The sequence below is a fragment of the Mus pahari genome, chromosome 5, assembly GCF_900095145.1.
Source record: "Mus pahari chromosome 5, PAHARI_EIJ_v1.1, whole genome shotgun sequence".
NCBI classification, from domain to species: domain Eukaryota; kingdom Metazoa; phylum Chordata; class Mammalia; order Rodentia; family Muridae; genus Mus; species Mus pahari.
The window spans coordinates 144,921,707-144,940,187 of NC_034594.1; the positions used below are offsets into that span (position 1 = coordinate 144,921,707).

General features: G+C 45.9%; 2 protein-coding genes across 2 annotated transcripts in view; both read left to right on the forward strand.

Annotated features, from left to right (window-relative positions):
* Kcnj10 (potassium voltage-gated channel subfamily J member 10) overlaps positions 1-13,307 on the forward strand; it is a 33,193-nt gene extending 19,886 nt beyond the window's left edge. Inside the window, exon 2 of the mRNA XM_021198907.2 lies at positions 8,288-13,307. Coding sequence (XP_021054566.1) covers positions 8,288-9,427 — 1,140 coding nt within the window. The 3' untranslated portion in view covers positions 9,428-13,307. The remainder of the gene's footprint in view (positions 1-8,287) is intronic.
* Positions 13,308-15,626: 2,319 nt separating this feature from the next.
* On the forward strand, positions 15,627-17,607 carry Pigm (phosphatidylinositol glycan anchor biosynthesis class M). The gene has a single exon (XM_021198374.2). The coding sequence runs from the start codon at positions 15,781-15,783 to the stop codon at positions 17,050-17,052; it is 1,272 nt and encodes a 423-aa protein (XP_021054033.1). The 5' UTR covers positions 15,627-15,780; the 3' UTR covers positions 17,053-17,607.
* The last annotated feature ends 874 nt before the right edge of the window (positions 17,608-18,481 follow it).

Here is an 18,481-nt window from a genome sequence, read left to right on the forward strand (position 1 = left end):
TGCCTCCTGAGTGCTGGGATTAAAGGCGTGCACCACCACGCCTAGCCCGGTCCTGCCTGTTTTATCATTGATTCCCGTGTTAGGCTCTAAGGTCTTCAAAGAAAGGAATTTAATCTTTGTTATCTCCGTAGCTTCAGTGCCTTGTTTAGAATCTGGTACCCAGGAGATACTTAAATAAATTTATTATGCAATGCTTGAAAACCAAAGTCACACTGCACATGCAGTGAGCAGCAACATTATAGATAAAAATACTTCGTTTTTTTTCTTATACTTATTAATAATTCTAATGAACTATCTGGGGTTCCCATGTGTTTAAGGGAAAAAAATCACAGGGAAAATCAAGAGAAGACACTAACAGGAAGAGAAGCGGAGAAGGCCTGCAAGGCCAGAGTTCCATTCCTTGTACATAGAACAAGAGGTTCCATGGTCCCTCCGCCCTTCAATGCTGGCAGCATCTTCTCATCCTCTTAGATGGACCTCTACACCTAGCAAGGACTGTGCCATCTTCTATTCATTAATCCCTTCTCAAAGTGCTTCCTGGGCCCTCTCTATGCATCACATAATTGTTAGCTATATCTGTTGACTTTATGTTGCTCTGACAAAAATGAAAACAAACAAACAAACAAACAAAAAAACTTTACAGGATGAAACGTTTGAATTGTAGTTTGAGCTGTTTCAGTCCCAGTGGTAACCTTGGTTGCTCTTAGGCCAGTGGTGTGGCAGAAGCATCATGGTAGAAGCCTATGGAGGAAGAAAGTTGCTCACTTCAGGGATACGAGGAAGTACAGAGGGAGGATTGGGGGACATGATATGGTCATGCCCCAGTGATCTACTTTTAACTAGGCTCCGCCTCTTAACTGCCAGTAAATCAATCCACTGATGAATCCAATCACTCACTGTGTTGGGGACCAGAGCCTTCAATACATGCGTTTTCTTGGGAGAATATTTGGTATCTCAATCACAAGATACTAGAAAGATATGGTAGACCTAGGTGCTTCCTTCAGTAAACTTGTTTTTACTCAATAGATCCATAGACCTGGCAAGTCGGGAATAGGCTGTGGTTTTCAGGGGGAGGTTTTATGGAATGGGGGTCATGAACTCAGATAGCCTGGAAGACAGAAGAAGGATAGGTGAAGGCAAGAAAGCAAGAAAGCCCGTATGAGCACAGAAGGGCTTCAACTACCCGGTGTCCGTTTGCTTGAGTATGTCCCAAGGGAGGAGTAGGAAACAAGGCCTGGAAGGAGGGTTGGCAGTGGATCACATAACTCGCCAGGTGGAGACTGAGTCCGGTCTCTCTGGTCACCAGTGAAATACTTTCTTTGAACTGGAGAAGGAATTGGGACAGATACAGTGTGATGAGAACTTGGTGCATCTGGAGTCAGAGGACCCTGATCATAAATCCAGTTCCATGATTGACTGAGTTGTATCTTCCTGAGCCTCAGTTTCCTTTATCATAACATAAGAACGATGATTTTTTTTTTCTTTCGGTGCTGGGGATCAAACCCAGAGCCTCAGCCATGCGAGGCAGGCACTCTAACCTTTCAGTTCTGTCACCTCCTCAGCCTTGGGACCCTGATTTGACCCTCTCCTAGGAATGCCATGAACAGGAAAGGTGCACTCTTCGGAAAATACCAGATCAGCATTCATTGATTCATCATCAGAAGTGTAATTAAGAGTAACATGGTAGGGCTGGAGAGATGGCTCAGTGGTTAAGAGCACTGACTGCTCTTTCCAAGGTCCCGAGTTCAAATCCCAGCAACCACATGGTGGCTCACAACGATCTGTAATGAGATCTGATGCCCTCTAAAGCTGTGTCTAAAGACAGCTACAGTGTACTTACATATAATAAATAAATAAATCTTTGGGCCAGAGTGAGTGGGGAACGAGTGGGGCCGGAGGGAGTAGAGGTCCTGAGTTCAGTTCCCATCAACCACATGATGGCTCACAACCATCTGTACAGCTACAGTGTGCTCATATACATAAAATAAATAGATACTTAAAAAAAACAGTAACGTGCTAACGATGTAGGATGAGTTACAGAAAAAAAAAATGGAGATATGAGACAAATCGTAGGCGCCTCAGTGGCTCCTTAAGGCCCTGAAGGATGGGAATGAAGCAGAGAGGAGGAAGCACAGGGACGCATCCACAGCACGGGGCTGAGGAGGAAGGAGAGTCTGGAGTGGGTCTAGAACTTGAGTGTGAGGAGCTGGGAGGGCCAAGGCACCTTTAATGATTTAGGGAACAGTGAGAGGCTGCGGTTGGAAATGAGTGAGTTTGGTGCTCCCATGGGAAGCTCCTCCACTAGGGCTGCTTCTGCTATAGAGTAAGCTCTGCCTTTGGGTTGAAAGGACTTTTTTCCCCACGTGCTAGGTTTCAGGAAATGGTACCATTCATCCCCTGCCCTTCCACCTGCTGTCTCTGGTGTGGAGCTAAACCATCCTAACCACCTAACAGAACATAGTACATGTCAGGGCTAATTAATCAACTCAATTAAAATTTTGAGACATGATTTCACATAGCCCAGGCTGGCCTTAAATTTACTTCGTAGCCCATGATAACCTTGAGCCTCTGATTCTCCTGTCTCCATCTCCCTGAGCATTGTGATTACAACTGTGTCACCATTCCTGGTTAGTGCAGTGTTGGGGAATCAAGCCCAGGGCCTCCTGCATGCTATGTAAGCCCTCTGCTAATTTAACTTCCCTCCCACCTCCCATCTGCAGCAACCTAAAAGACCCATTCTCTTACCATGCTCCTGCAAAAACAAACAACAAACAACCAACCAGCAAACCCATACAAGGGGTCTTTAAGCTGTCTTTTAGCTGTCTTTCCTCCACTTTCTGAAAAAAATCTGCAAGCCTCTGCAGCATCAGTCATGCCTGAGTGAACCTGAATCCCCTTCTTTCTTGCCATGGCTCCTCCTGAAGGGCTACATCAAAGCAGCAGCCTCACTCGGGCCTGTCCAGATGATGCCTTCAGTCATCTCCTTGGTCTTAAAACCCATACTTGCTTCTGGTGAAACAGATGTAAGCGGATTCCCTGGCCTTCAATTAAGAGTTCACAGATGGCAAACAACGGCAAATAAATACTGCAAAGCACTATGGTGTTAGAAAGTAGAAACTGGGCCAGGGCATGCTTAGAAAATGCGTGTCGGAAGGAGTAGGAGTATAGAGAAAAGCTACTTCTTTGAGGGCCAGGAAGGCATCCAAAGGATCTCTAGCACTTGGTCCAGGCTTTGTCAGGTAGGCAGGAGGTCGTCAGACAGCCAGAGATGTGAGTGATACAAAAGCAGCTCCAAAGGTAGAAAGAATCAGACAGTAGGCTTTTCTGCAGAGCTGATGTCTAAGGACGTGTGGAAGACTGTCAAGGGTAAGGCCAAGGAATTAGTAGAAGCCAGGGTTTATGGCACATGCTCTTAGACCCAGCACTTGGGAGGTAGAGGTGGACAGATTCTCTTTAAGTCCAACCTGGTTTACAGAGCTAAGTTCCAGGATAGCCAGGGCTACACAGAGAAACACTATCTTGGAAAATAAAACAGGAGAGGAGGTGGGGGGGGGGAGGAGGAGGAGGAGGAGGAGGAGGAGGAAGCGGTGGCGGCAGCAGCAGCAAGCAGAGACTAAATCGTGGAGGATCTTGAATGCTATACCAAAGGCTTGCCGTTTATTCTCAAAACAATGAGGGACCTTGGCCAGTTTTAGTCACAAGAACTGTGTCTTGTCTCATGAGCGATCAAGTACTTGAGAAAGGCTTTGATAAATCCATTCATTCTGAAGCGCAAGTCACTGGCACAAAATAAAAGTGCTTGTAGGTAAGGAGACCCAGCTGTAGGGGGAGCTAACAGTGTGAGAAAGTGCTTGTAGGTAAGGAGACCCAGCTGTAGGGGGAGCTAACAGTGTGAGAAAGTGCTTGTAGGTAAGGAGACCCAGCTGTAGGGGAGCTAACAGTGTGAGACAGACGATAGGCACGGAACTTGCTGGAGAAATGAACATCACTGTCCTTTTGGAAACGAATTAGCTCACTTCTTAGAGGGCAAAGGTGGTAGATAGCCTGGTTCAGTCTCACTATTAAAGCTGTTCAGTAGAACGCCAGCCCCAGTGCGTGGCTGGCGCTGTTTTGGGGAAATTGTGCCCTCTAGAGGAAAAAGGATGTGTGGTTTTTGGTAGGGCAGCAACAAACCATTTTCAGAACTTTGGCTGGCTTTCTTTCCCCAGAGGTCTGGCCAGCTTTGGGGGTGGAGTGTGCTGATTGTTTATCTGTTTCTGCTTCTGGCCACCCCTGAGAACAAAGTGGCCTGGCTGTAGGAGGTGGCATAACAGCTGGGAACTTCGGATAACAGCTGGAGGTGGCAAATACAAGGGCTGGCAATGGTAGACACAGCAGTCGGAGGCGGTAGACACAGCAGCCAGAGGCAACAAAAAACTTAACTAGTAGCCCAAACCTAGTCCACAGCCTCAGCCTGCGCTCTCAAAGCCCCAGGCTCTGTCTTCTCTGTCTGGGTGAAGCTCCTCTGTCCAAGGAACCAGTTTTGGATCAGAGGCCAGAGACCTGGGTTTGGCTTCCCATTTGACCACTAAATTTGCTTTGAGTGATTTTCTCTGAGCCTTAGTTTCTAATGTTGTCTTCTTTCCTGTCTACTTCATTGTGTGTGTGTGGGTGTGTGGGTGTGTGTCAGATTACACATTTTATAAAGTAGTAAATAATCATGGACTACTGATTTAGGAATGATAAGCTAGGTTTTTGAGAGCCTCCATTCTTCCTGATATGTAGAACCCCCTCTTAACACAAAGCGAGAATTTAGGTGAGAGATCCCTGAATGTTACCACAGAAAGTTCAGGGATAGAGCTGGGGAGAAGGAAACAGGCACCCTGATGCTGCCCATAGGTGTGGCTGGAAGCTTCATCTTTCTATATCCATAGAGAGCTTGTCCATAGATGGAGATGAACCCTCTGACAATACTGTATAACTTCTTGGGCATCCAGGGACGGTATGTTCTTTCTAGGGGCTCTTCACATCTATACCATCCTGTACAGTAGTGTTCTTTTTCCACTATAACCCTGGAATCTCTCTCCCTGTAGTTTGAACACCCTGCTCCTGTTTGTCCTTGGAGCTCAGAACCTTCATGCATGTGATGACTTCTCTTTTTCTTTTCTTTTTTTTTTTTTTTTAAAGATTTATTTATTTATTATACACTGTAGCTGTCTTCAGACACTCCAGAAGAGAGAGTCAGATCTTGTTACAGATGGTTATGAGCCACCATGTGGTTGCTGGGATTTGAACTCCGGACCTTCGGAAGAGCAGTCAGGTGCTCTCACCCACTGAGCCATCTCACCAGCCCATGTGATGACTTCTCAAGACAAGTATTTTGTACACATGTGTTCTTCCTTTCAGACCACCTCTTGACAAAAATCCACCCATTTCCTTTATCCACTTCCCACGTGATCTGGTCCTGATTTTATTTTTATTTTATTTTTTTCATATCTCGATTGCTGCTTGAGATGAATGGAGCAGAGACTTCATTCAACCAAAGTGGCTTACGATTGTGTTGCTTTCGGCAGCCAAAATACATGAATAACTCATACTGGATTTTTTTCTAAAATGTTTAAGTCTCTTCTTTTCCCCATGGTAATGTGACTAGATTAGATCTTCGTAGTCCTAAACTTTCTCAGATAATTTTTGGACTCGAGCACATACTCCAGCTTTTATCCTTTTTGTTAGATTTGGCTCGTTCCTCTGGTTCTTTTTGGATCCCAGTTCTGCGCAGCCCTTGCAGACTGTCCTAGGCCTGTGTCATCCGCATGATTGATAGCCAGAGTGTTCTCTAGTTTTGAATGAATTCAGTGTTAAGAGCATTGAATAGGGCAAAATAAAGAATAAACCTTTCTGCTACATCAATAGAAAGTGAATTCTGGCCTACTGGGGTCTACTCACCAGCACCACTGAATTTTAAAAACCACCTAATTACATTATCCTTCTGGCCATTCTTCTCTATCTTATCCCCAAAGAGATAATGATAGATTTTTGTCCCAAAACTTGCTGAAGCTTTAGTTACACATTATCTGTATTTTGTTGGTTTGTCAATTTAGTAACCTCATCATAAAAGGAAATTAAGTTACTTTGACATGACTCAATTTTAGTAAACCCACAGAGGGTTTTTATTGACAACTTCTTCTTGTTCTGTCTAGTTACACATAATCTCCATATTTTATCTGAGAATTTTTCCTAGGATCGCTATCACCTGTTTGTCTATATCTTATGAAATACATTTCATTTTTATTTTTTGAAAGTTGAAATTATATCCTCTCAACTCTAACTGTGCAGTCAAAAATCTTATGCTGCTGCTCTTCCACAGCTCCTGAGTTCAATTCCCAGCAACCACATGGTGGCGGCTCACAACCATCTGTAATGGGATCCGATGCTCTTTTCTGGTGTGTCTGAAGACAGCTACAGTGCACTCGTATAAATAAAATAAATAAATCGAAAAAAGTTCGAGGATCAAACATTCTTTTGTGCAGATTCTACAATGGTGTACACATGCACACAGACACACACACAGACAAGTTGTGGTGGAAAGTTGTTATTAGTAGCACTTTTGAGTATTGAGCAGGGCTTTATTTAAGTTCCAAAACTGAAATTATTCAGAGCTGTAGTGCTTCCTTTTTGCTTCAAAGGAACCAAGACCATAGGGCAGTGAAGAGCACTGGAGTCTGGCTGAGTAGACTCCGTGGACAAACACTTCAAATGGTCCCCGGGCTGGTAAAATGGGCAAGGCTGGTTCTGGAGTTTCCCAGGGCCCTTAATCATTGGTGATCTTCAGTTCAGTTCCCCGCATGGGCAGGGGTTTATGGACAGGCTCATATAACTTAGACTCTTCCAGAGACAAGGCAATGGGGAGCACGGAACGATGATGAGATGCAATGGTTCAGACATGTGAGGTGGAGGTGCGATGGGCTGTTCCGATATCCAAAGATCCCCAAGTCCCAGAAAGCATCTGAATCCTTCTCAGGAGTTCCAGATGTCAGACTCAGTCTAAGGGACTAAGCTTTTCTCTACTGGAAAAGTACAAAGTTCCTTTTGGGGCAGGAATGCCAGACACCTTGTATTACGTGAATGGTCTCCTATTTCAACTCCTTGTCCCACTTTCTACTATCAGGACAAATGGGCATCTTGAATTTGAGCTGGTGAAGACATAGCTACTAACGATTATGGAGTCCACCCTCGCTTCACTCACTCAAGGCAGTTTGGCTGCCTACAACCTGGCATCACCGATAACCCATGGAGAGATGCCTTGGGGTTGGCAGGAAGCAGCAGCCTGGTCCTTCCTTCCTGCTTCCTGCTTCTTGCTTTTGCTCAGACCCTGTCTGTGCTCTCTCCAACATCAGCCTAGACCCTGACCCAGATGCCACGTCTCCCTGGTAGTGCAAACAAATGATGACGGTAATGGTGGCAATGAAGGAACGAGCCTGGATGACCGCAGGGTGGAATGATGGATTCCTTCTGCCATTTTCTCCCCAGTGGCCATTGACTTGGGGTTAAGAGAGATAGTAGTGAAATTGAAAACACATATACATCTTAAGCAGGACTGTCCTAGAAGGATTTCAGTGGTATACACTTTTTTGCCTTAATGTTCATTCAAAGGGAGGGGTTTTTATTATAAGTTAGCTATCTCCATAGGAGTGGTTGTGTGTGTGGGTGGGGGGAGGTGTGTGTGTGTGTGCTTGTGCATGGACACACTGTGTTCAACGGAGATCAGTAGAGCTTTCATCCCTCCCATTCCTCCTTTCAGCAACCTGTGCACTTACTCTTTCTTCTCTGCTCCACCTCTTCTCCAAATCACAAACTTATTATATTGCATTGCATGTATTGCAATTATGTGTCTAATTCACATGGGTCTGCCCCTGGGGGTTCTTAGCAGATTGATGTCGTTTTCAAGTTTGACTTATAGGACTTCACGCTGTTGCTGGCATTTAACAAGGGCTCTGCAAATATTTGCTAAGATCAATGCCATCAAAAGGAAGGCGAGAGGCTGGCTAGATGATACTCACTCAGCAGGGAAAGGCATTTGTCACCAGGCTTGGCCACCTGAGTTCAATTCCAAGGGCCCACGTGGATGGAGAAAACAAAAATCCTGCAGATTGTCCTCAGCAGTGACACTGAAGCACCCCACCACCTCCAACATAAATGTCACACATTTTAAAAAGGACGTTAGTTAGTTTCCCTTCTCACTGGGTGGTGTCTAGGAATTGTCTGGATTTTGGCAATAACCTTCTATATGTCATCTTGCTTCCTGCAGATGACATCGGTTGCTAAGGTCTATTACAGCCAGACGACTCAGACAGAGAGCCGACCCCTAGTGGCCCCAGGAATACGCCGGAGGAGGGTCCTCACGAAAGATGGCCGGAGCAATGTGAGGATGGAGCACATTGCTGACAAGCGTTTTCTCTACCTCAAGGATCTATGGACGACCTTCATTGACATGCAGTGGCGCTACAAGCTTCTGCTCTTTTCTGCAACCTTTGCAGGCACGTGGTTCCTCTTTGGTGTGGTGTGGTATCTGGTAGCTGTGGCCCATGGGGACCTGTTGGAGCTGGGACCTCCTGCCAACCACACGCCTTGTGTGGTGCAGGTGCACACGCTCACTGGAGCCTTCCTCTTCTCCCTGGAATCCCAGACCACCATCGGCTATGGCTTCCGCTACATCAGTGAGGAATGCCCTCTGGCTATCGTGCTTCTTATTGCACAGCTGGTGCTCACCACCATTCTGGAAATCTTCATCACAGGTACCTTCCTTGCAAAGATTGCCCGGCCTAAGAAGAGGGCCGAGACGATCCGCTTCAGTCAGCATGCCGTTGTGGCGTCCCACAACGGAAAGCCTTGTCTTATGATCCGGGTTGCCAATATGCGTAAGAGTCTCCTCATCGGATGCCAGGTGACAGGCAAACTGCTTCAAACGCACCAGACAAAGGAGGGGGAGAATATTCGGCTCAACCAGGTCAACGTGACTTTCCAAGTAGACACAGCCTCTGACAGCCCCTTCCTCATCCTACCCCTGACTTTCTACCATGTGGTAGATGAGACCAGCCCCTTGAAAGATCTCCCGCTCCGCAGCGGGGAGGGGGACTTCGAGCTGGTGCTGATCCTGAGCGGGACGGTGGAGTCCACCAGTGCCACCTGCCAAGTTCGCACTTCCTACCTTCCTGAGGAGATCCTCTGGGGTTACGAGTTCACGCCTGCGATCTCACTGTCATCCAGTGGCAAATACATAGCTGACTTCAGCCTTTTCGACCAGGTTGTGAAAGTGGCCTCTCCCAGTGGCCTCCGCGACAGCACTGGACGCTATGGAGACCCAGAGAAGCTCAAGTTGGAGGAGTCATTAAGAGAGCAAGCTGAGAAGGAAGGCAGTGCCCTTAGTGTGCGCATCAGCAACGTCTGATATCCTGTTCTCTCCTTCCCAGCCCCCTGGCCTTTTCCTCTTCCAGTGCCCTGGGAAAAGGATACGATCTGGGTTCGCTGGAGAACCCCGGAAGCACCCACCCTCTACTTCCCCTTAACCCGGCGGCCTGTGAGCAGTCAGGGCCTGCTGGAGTTCTGCCTTTTCCTCTCACTGTCCTCTTGCACCTTCCTCTACTACTACAGCAATGTACATGACTCTTACGCCGGTGAGGGGGAAGGAGATGGAAGATTAAGCTGACATGGCTTGAAAGGCCACAGCCATGCTTGGAGATTCACATACAGAGGATCATGTGATTGGGTGGGTAGACTCCCCCCCAAACGCCCACCACTAGAAAGTTTGATGACTTGAGACTGGAGCTTCCCCCTTCTCTCTTCCACCTAGTAAAGTCCCCTAAGGCAGAACTCTCTCAGAGAGTCACTGCTATGGTCTCTGCCCTCAGAAGTACAGGGATGGGAAATCAGTCTTCCCCGGGCTCTCTACCAACTCCTGAAGAAAGAAGCCAGAGTTTGTCATGGCGTTTTCATTTCAGCTGGTAACTCCTGACAGAGCCTGGACTCTTGGTCACCACCTAATTTTCCCTCTCCACTTCTCAAGTGGATCTTCTCAGCATAGCCAGTTCTCTCTCAGCTTGTTTCCGTAGAGCTGGGGTTGACCCGAGAAGCACAAGCAGCTACCTTTCCTGTACCCATCCTGGATTCTGAGAAATTCAATTTTGGAAGTATTGTTTAATACTCCAAAACGTGGGCAGCTCTGTCCTGGAAAGATTTGTTTTAGTGTTTCCTGGGAATAGGAAGACCTTAGCCAATGCTCTCTCTCTCTCTCTTTTTCTTTTTTTTTTTTTCTTTTTTATTTTTTTCGAGATAGGGCCTCACTATGTAGCTCTGGTTGTCCTTGAATTTACTATGTAGACTAAGCTGGCCTTGAACTCACAGATATCTACCTGCCTCCATCTCCCATATACTGGGATTAAAGGCATAAACCACTATGCCGAGACCCCAATGTTCTCTTGAATAAGTCCAGTGCACAGACCCCATGGAAATATCTAAAAACTCTCCAGATTACACTGTACCAGTTTCGCTGCTTCCTTTCCTCCCAACTCCAGATCTTCCTTCCCTTAACTCAACCCTTTGAAGTAAGAGAGGGAAACATAGTCATTTGCCTTTCTTAACATCGATCTATTAAAACCGGTCACAGAGCACAGATTCCCCAGGAAAGCTGAACCCACTTCTCAGATTTCCAGATTGCTCTACAGGGCCTCTGGGAATCTGTGATGTTTTGTTACGGTTTGGGCTGAGGCAGAACTCTGGCTGACAGCCACTATTTTGATCCATCTCCTGGTGCCCTTCTGAGAAGTGCCAGCTATTTTATGAGGCAATGCTGAGAGGAGAGGAACTTAACATTCTGATCTCAGCCATTCTGACACTTGGCATAAAATGATGAAAATCAGCCCCATCTCTTCTCTTTTCTGCCTTCGGGCCAGTTCCAGGCAAATTAGAAAGACAGCTTAAGATCACACCTAAGCCATTCCTAGTTCTCTGGTGAGGGTTGTAGCAGGGGCACGGAAGGGGACTTGAAGCACCAGGTCCTGTCCTAGTGAGCTTTGGCTCCACATGGGTACCCAGGAAATCTCACAAGGTAGTATAGCAGGAATGATGTAAACTGTTGATGTAAGGTGGACTTGACAGATGACAAGTTACACGTCTATTCAGAATGTATGCCTCGATCTCTGGGCAAAGTCTTGCAGAGAAACTCAGAAGATTCCAAGGCTGAATGGATCTCAACTGTGCAGTCTTTTTACGTTGGTCTTTCCTTGAACTCAATTAACTGTAGCCTGAAAATGAAGAGCCTTCAGTCTCTCCTTACTGTAAAGCTCACCATTATCCTCCAACTCTTATCAAAAACAAGAACCAGAAGGACCTGAATGTCTGAAACAAGGAGCAGAAGGCAAGAGCCAGTTTCTGTGCTTTCAAATATATTCAATGCTGCGCTTACCTGATGCATCCAGTGCGCAAGGACCAAGTGTACTGCTGTGTGTGTGTGTCTTCTTATCCGGTGGCAATTTATCCTCTGTCCTGTTTCTTCTTCACATTGCTGCTTCCCTCCTGAGGGAATTATCCTCTTCCCAGAGCCTTGCCAAGGTCCAACTCTCCTCAGACTCTTGGATAACAGTGTGAGAGAGCATTTCCTGCCTTAACCCCTTTTGAACTTCCTCTACAATCCCAGGCTTTGCTCTAAGTTGCACTTTAAAGTCATTAACATCTGTCCTGTTAATTCAGAATTCAGAATGGTACCTTTCTCCAACAAGCCTTATGCTCTGCAGAACAGCTCCCACTCACAACCCTAAGTGGTTCTTTAGATCCCAGCCCGACTCTCTGACCTGAAATCCTTTCTCAGGATGTAGGACAAGAAATGGGTTTCCTGTCTGTACCAACTAGAGACTTAGAATGTCAGGAGAGTAACAGGTGTGCAGATTCTAAGTGGGATGGGAGATTTCAGGTGGGCAAAACGACCAATGGGGAAGGATATCTAGAGTGGGAAAAAATGCGAACGATGAGGCTAAAGGACCTAGGGAAATGAAACCCAGAGTCTTACTTATGACTGACACACAGGAGGTGGGTGGAAACTTGGGAGACTGGGATATGATATATATATGTTTATCTAAGGAGAAAAACAGAGATAATATATACACAGATATGTATATAGATGTACGTATACCCAAATATACGGAATGTACAGAAAGGAAGTATTCGGACTTTAACAAAGGGACAAATACTTTGTCTTGGTTTGGGGGATGCCTGGATCTTCTGTGTATGGTCTGCGGAACAGTGACCGTAGCTGATGGTGTTAAGTTTGCTTGATGGAAAAGGGAGGGCTAGACCCTGCCCTTCTCATAAATAAAGGCGCATCTGTCAAGGTTTGATGAATTGTGCTGACAGGACAAGAGAAAAGCTAGGAGGAAATGGGGCATGGGGATGCTCCACCCATGGAGAACTAGGAAAATCTACTACTCACACTATCCCTGGCAACAACCTGCCACTGAACAAGTTCTAAAACAAGCAAGCAAGGGAGCAAGTAAGGGAACGAGCAAGCAGGCAAACAAAAGCATCCTTCCATTTTCCTCTCTTCTTCCACCAAGGTGGGAGCTGTAGGTCTAGGCCCCATCATTAAAACTTAAGAAGCTGAAATTTTAGTATTTGGGGGGGGGAGCAAATGCAAACCCTAGAATGCAATGAGGACTGATGAGCTCTTGAGCTCAAGATACTCTAAGGCAGAGGCCCAAGCCTATATACAAAGATCCTAAAGAGGGTACTTCTTCTGTCATAGTCTCAGCCTGGTGTGGAGGCAGGTGAACGCCATGGCTACAAGGCTCTTTGATGGAAATGCAGAATTCTGCTTCCCTCTTCCCCAGAGGCTGATGCAGTTCTATGCGAGGCTTCTGAAATCCCTAAACTGGGTTTCACTTCATTCTGGCTGCTCCCTACTGTTCCTCCCACTCTCTGAAACCCACACCAGCTAGCATGACTATGCAGGGGTTTCCCTGAGGTCAGCAGAAAAAGAAAAGCAGTCATAATGTGGCTATTAGACAGGGACATTGCACATTCTCCAAGGCTTGCTACCACAACCCTTTACCTGTGCTAACCTAGTTTCTTTGCAAAATAACACATTACCTATGCTGTACAGTTAGCTGGGCTTGCAGGCCCAGCATTGGCCAGTGCTACTGAAGCAGAAGAATCTAGGGATGATTTTTCTACACACTACATTAAAGACTAAACAAGGTCAAAAAAGATGTGTGAGGTATCTTTGGTTTATTTTTGTCTGTTCAGAACAAACTACTAAATAAACTGGATGCATCTCTTGTTCTCGCTGTGTCTTCTTTTAGAAAGGGAAACTTACCTTGTTATCAAGGTTTGAACTCATAGGCTGAGTTTGGGGAGAGGACGGTTCAACTAGGCTCTGTTGGAAGAACTCCCCACCCTGTGGCCAGCCCTTCCTGCTGACTTTCCTTCACACTTGAACATTTCAATAACAGTTTCACGAAATCCTTTTCTTGCTCCTTCCCTTGTTAAGGTAAGATGCCTCAACAGATACATTGCAAATTCAGGCAAGCCAGGGGAAGCAAGCCAATAAGGAACATCCCTCCATGGCTCTGCATCAGCTCCTGCTTCCTTACAGAATCCAAGACTACCAACCCAGAGATGGTGCCACCCACAAGGGGCCCTCTCCCCTTGATCACTAATTGAGAAAAAAGCCCCACAGCTGGATCTCATGGAGGCACTTCCTTTCTCTGTGATAACTCCAGCCTGTGTCAAGTTGACACATACAGCCAGCCAGTACAGTGGGAAACACTTCACAGGTTCTGACCCTAAGGCAAGAGATAGTATCTGTTCAAAAGTTCTGCCATTTTCTGCAGCTCACGCATATGAGTCCAGGGAGAGGCTGACTCTTTTGCTTAATAGTTTCCTTTTCTTCCTGAATTAGTGTCTCTCCTATTTATTAGGCCAGCCATAGAGGGAGAATTAGCTGAGGCTCTTCTGCCAGAAAACAACAACAACAACAACAACAACAACAACAACAAAACTACCAAGAAGAACCCTTTACTTTATATTCAGACATCTCTCTTATATTCTCTATGGAGACTGAGCGTCACTTACCTATAACTCACAAAGAAAGAGAAATATCAAACCAGGGATATAAAGAGTAACGATGAGAGAGAATATCATAAATACTTAAAGAAGAGATTGAGAAAAAGAAATAGAAATTAGAATTCCATATCGGCATTTTATTTGCAAGTTCGTCACACAATCATTATGTTATCCTGGGCTAGACAGGCCTACCTTCAATTCCAGTTCTGCAACTAATTGGCTACGTGTCTTTTTACTCTCCATAAATTCTGATTTTGCTCATTAATACAAATAGGGATATCTACTTCATATTAAAGAGTAGTTAGTATGTCTGACAATTGGGAATAAGTCCTTACCAAATAACAATTATGATTCAAGATAATTTAGGCCATATATACTGTAGTAACACAGTACCACTCAACTAACTCTTGACAGGCTCGACTTGTAAGATCAAGCCAGACAGTCTGTGTCAGTTACCATGTGTCTGAGACTGTAATGCAAGAAAGTACAAAGAAATATATACTTTCTACTCTCAAGAACCCTGCAATTTAGTTATAAGTTTATTTGAGTGGTAATGTGTTATCACGGTATATTATGGGCAATGCATAGTAAAAAATGAATAGAGGTAGTTATTAATCTACACCATGTAATTATATCAAAGCACAGAAATACCAGACTATGACTATAAAGTTAATACAGCTCACTCAAAGGATAAATGTGGAGTGTAGGATGAGAGAGGCCTAGGCTTCATGGAGCCACTTCTATAGTAATCTAGAAGACATTCCCTAGGAGCAGGCTCAATTTGTAAGATCAAGGCAGTCTGTGTCAGTTACCATGTGTCCGAGACTGTAATACATTACAAGAAAGTGCAAAGAAATAAAGATATACTTTCTACTCTGACGAACAACTCAGTTGAAAATGAAAACATTGTAAAATAAAGTATGAAGTTTTTTTTTTCTTGTCTTAAGTATGAAGTTCTTAAAAGTCAAATTATAAGTGCAGTAAGAAACCAGGAAAAGTATGAAAGAGGAATGAAAGAGTTGGAGTCTTTGGCAAGAAACTCATAGTGGTAGGGTAAACGGAGTGGGTTAGGGGGCGATTTTGACCTAGTTGAAGGGTTTTTGAAAAGAACGGAGTTGACAGTATCCCGGGGTGACAATCTAAACGTATTTCGGTAGGAGGAACCTTCTTATCAGGGTAAAAAGACGAGAACTATTTTATTTTAGGCTTATTCTTTCCATCTCTATTTCCCACTCTCAGTCCTCCAAGCCAGTTCGGCAGGTCGCAGCTCACTGTGTCAAGAGTCCTCCTCCGTAGATCAGAGCTGGGAACGCGGAAGCACCGGTGACTAAAAACCAAGTTCACCCAGGTCCCAGCTCCGCGACGTCTCAGCCACTCCGGGATTTCCGGACAGCGGAAGCATCTCCAATGAGGGACCGGAAATCCCGCCTTCGCCAGAGGAAGCTGAGGACAGCCAATGCCGAGGAAGGCAATCGTTCCGCCGAGGCAGCTGAGAGCCCGCGCGGAGCTGGAGGCCGGAAGTACCGTGGGGGCGGGCGCGGGCCTTGGTGTACCGGAAGTGATCATCCCTGGGTTCTTCCAGTCGGTGCTGTGGCGGAGGAGATGCTCCGCACGGCCGAGAGGCGTTAGCCGGGGGACGGTTAGCGAGAGGGGCGCAGTGTGGCCCCGGGGCCGGGCCGCACTCGGACCATGAGCTACCCCAGGCACTGGGGGGAATGGATCCTGAACTTTCGGGTGCCGCCCGCCGGGGTGTTCGGCGTGGCCTTCCTGGCCCGGGTCGCCCTGGTTTTCTACGGCGTCTTCCAGGACCGGACTCTGCTGGTGAGGTACACCGACATAGACTACCACGTGTTCACGGACGCCGCGCGCTTCGTCACGGAAGGGCGCTCCCCTTACCTGCGGGCCACCTACCGCTACACCCCGCTCCTGAGCTGGCTCCTCACCCCCAACGTCTACCTGAGCGAACTCTTCGGCAAGTTCCTCTTCATCAGCTGCGATCTCCTCACCGCCTTCCTCCTGTACCGCCTGCTGCTGCTCAAGGGGCTGGGGCGCCGCCAAGCCTGCGGCTACTGCGTCTTCTGGCTGCTCAACCCCTTGCCCATGGCGGTGTCCAGCCGGGGCAACGCGGACTCCATCGTCGCCTCCCTGGTTCTCTCGACCCTGTACTTCATAGAGAAACGGCTCGTCGCCTGCGCCGCGGTGTTCTATGGCTTCGCGGTGCACATGAAGATGTACCCGGTGACCTACATCCTCCCCATAGCGCTCCATTTGCGGCCCGAGCGCGACGATGACGAGCGTCACCGGCTAGCCGGGTTCTCTTTCCGGGCTCGTTTGTACGACTTCCTGAGGAGGCTGTGTAGCTGGGCTGTGCTGCTGTTCGTAGCGGTTGCAGGGCTCACGTTTGTTGCCCTGAGCTTCGGTTTTTACTATAAGTACGGTTGGGAGTTTCTGGAGCACACCTACCTTTATCACCTAACTAGGAGGGATATTCGCCACAACTTCTCTCCGTACTTCTATATGCTGTACTTGACTGCCGAGAGCAAGTGGAGTTTTACTCTGGGGATCGCGGCGTTCCTGCCACAGTTCATCTTGCTGTCAGCCGCGTCTTTTGCCTATTACAGAGACCTTGTCTTCTGTTGTTTCCTTCATACGTCCATTTTTGTGACTTTTAACAAAGTCTGCACCTCTCAGTACTTTCTTTGGTACCTCTGCCTTCTGCCTCTGGTGATGCCACTGGTGAGGATGCCTTGGAAAAGAGCTGTAGTCCTCTTACTGTTCTGGTTCACAGGGCAGGCCTTATGGCTGGCTCCTGCGTATGTTCTAGAGTTTCAAGGGAAGAACACCTTTCTGTTTATTTGGTTAGCTGGTTTGTTCTTCCTTCTGATCAACTGTTCCATACTGATTCAGATTATTTCCCATTACAAGGAGGACCGCCTAACCGAGAGAATCAAATACGACTAATGTGTTCTGGACCTTCTGCAACATTTGGATTTTTCCGTATGGACTAGAAGACTTTGGAATTTTTTTTTCCTCCCTGAACATTCTAAGCACTCTAGTGAAAGTTCCCTTGTTCCAATAGAAATTAAAACCAGTGTTGGCCTTATATGTTAAGGGGGCCCAAGAACTGAGGTCCATCCTTTAGAAGTCTTAGGACTCATTTGCTTGATGAGAAGTAAATCATTCTTGTTTCACAGAAGCCGGTGAAGCTAGAAGATGCTAAAATATTTTTGAACAGTAGAGGAATAAGGTCTCTAGCAGTGTTTGTTCCTGTCACACAGTGCCACTGTTGTACCTTCAGCCCCAGCCTTTTTTTTTTTTTCCTGCAGTTCTGACAGCTGTGGAAGTTTACGAAGTTCCTAAAGTATAACATTTTTACATATAAAGTATTAACAGTTCCATGCTCAGTTGGGAAAGTCTTAAATTTTTGTATTAAGTGTGGGGGCTTAGAAGAGAACTAATCCAAAGAATTTAAATTGTGATCATGTATTTGTTTTGTAATTTAGTTTTTCAGCATTAGTACCAGTGGTATTCGTTTTATACAAAAAGATTAAATTTAAACTCATCCATCTTTAGACCTGAGTTTAAAAAAACGAAATGGAGCATTAACATGTATATGCTTATCCTTTTTCTACCTGCTAGGAAGGCTTTTCCTCTCGAGTTTAAGCTGAGTGCTGTCTGTTGTAAAAGTGGTAGAATTTAGATGCTAAAGCCTAAGCTTTGAGTATAACTTCACTTGCTCTCTTCTGGTTTTATCATCTAAATTGTTACAAAGGAGAACATTGTTTATAAGGCATAAATCCTGCACTGAAAATTCCGGTATAGAAAGGAAGACTGCTGTAAAGTACGCGTGGTGTGTGGTGTCGTTGCTTGGACTCCCTAGATCCAGAGGTTGTAAGGGGTTTGAGGAATTAAAGAAAAGAGGCTGTGATGGGCAGGTCTTTACTTATCACCAGATCACACAGTGAAATACTTTCTCAACTGTATGAGTAAACATTCTAAAATATTTTTAGAAAACGTAGAGCCTGTCTGTGTTGAGGGTTTTCTAACATTCACAGATGCAGTAGCAATAGATGAGTGTGTGTGTGTGTGTGTGTGTGTGTGTGTCTGTGTGTCTGTGTGTGTGTGTGTGTGTGTATGTGTGTGTGTGAGTGTGTGTGTGAGTGTGTGTGTGTGTGAGAGTGTGTGTGTGTGTGAGTGTGTGTGTGTGTGTGTGTGTTATCTTTAAATGCAAGTTCTAGAGAAGATAGGGTTTTGGTCCCTGTCTCTGCTGGGACTAAAGGAGTGAGTGTGCATCCACACTCAGCAAGAAGATTTTAACAGGCTTTAATTTTTTTTTAACTTTTAATAAGAATGTTGTTTTTGAATGTTTATCAGCTAGTTCTGATTGTTT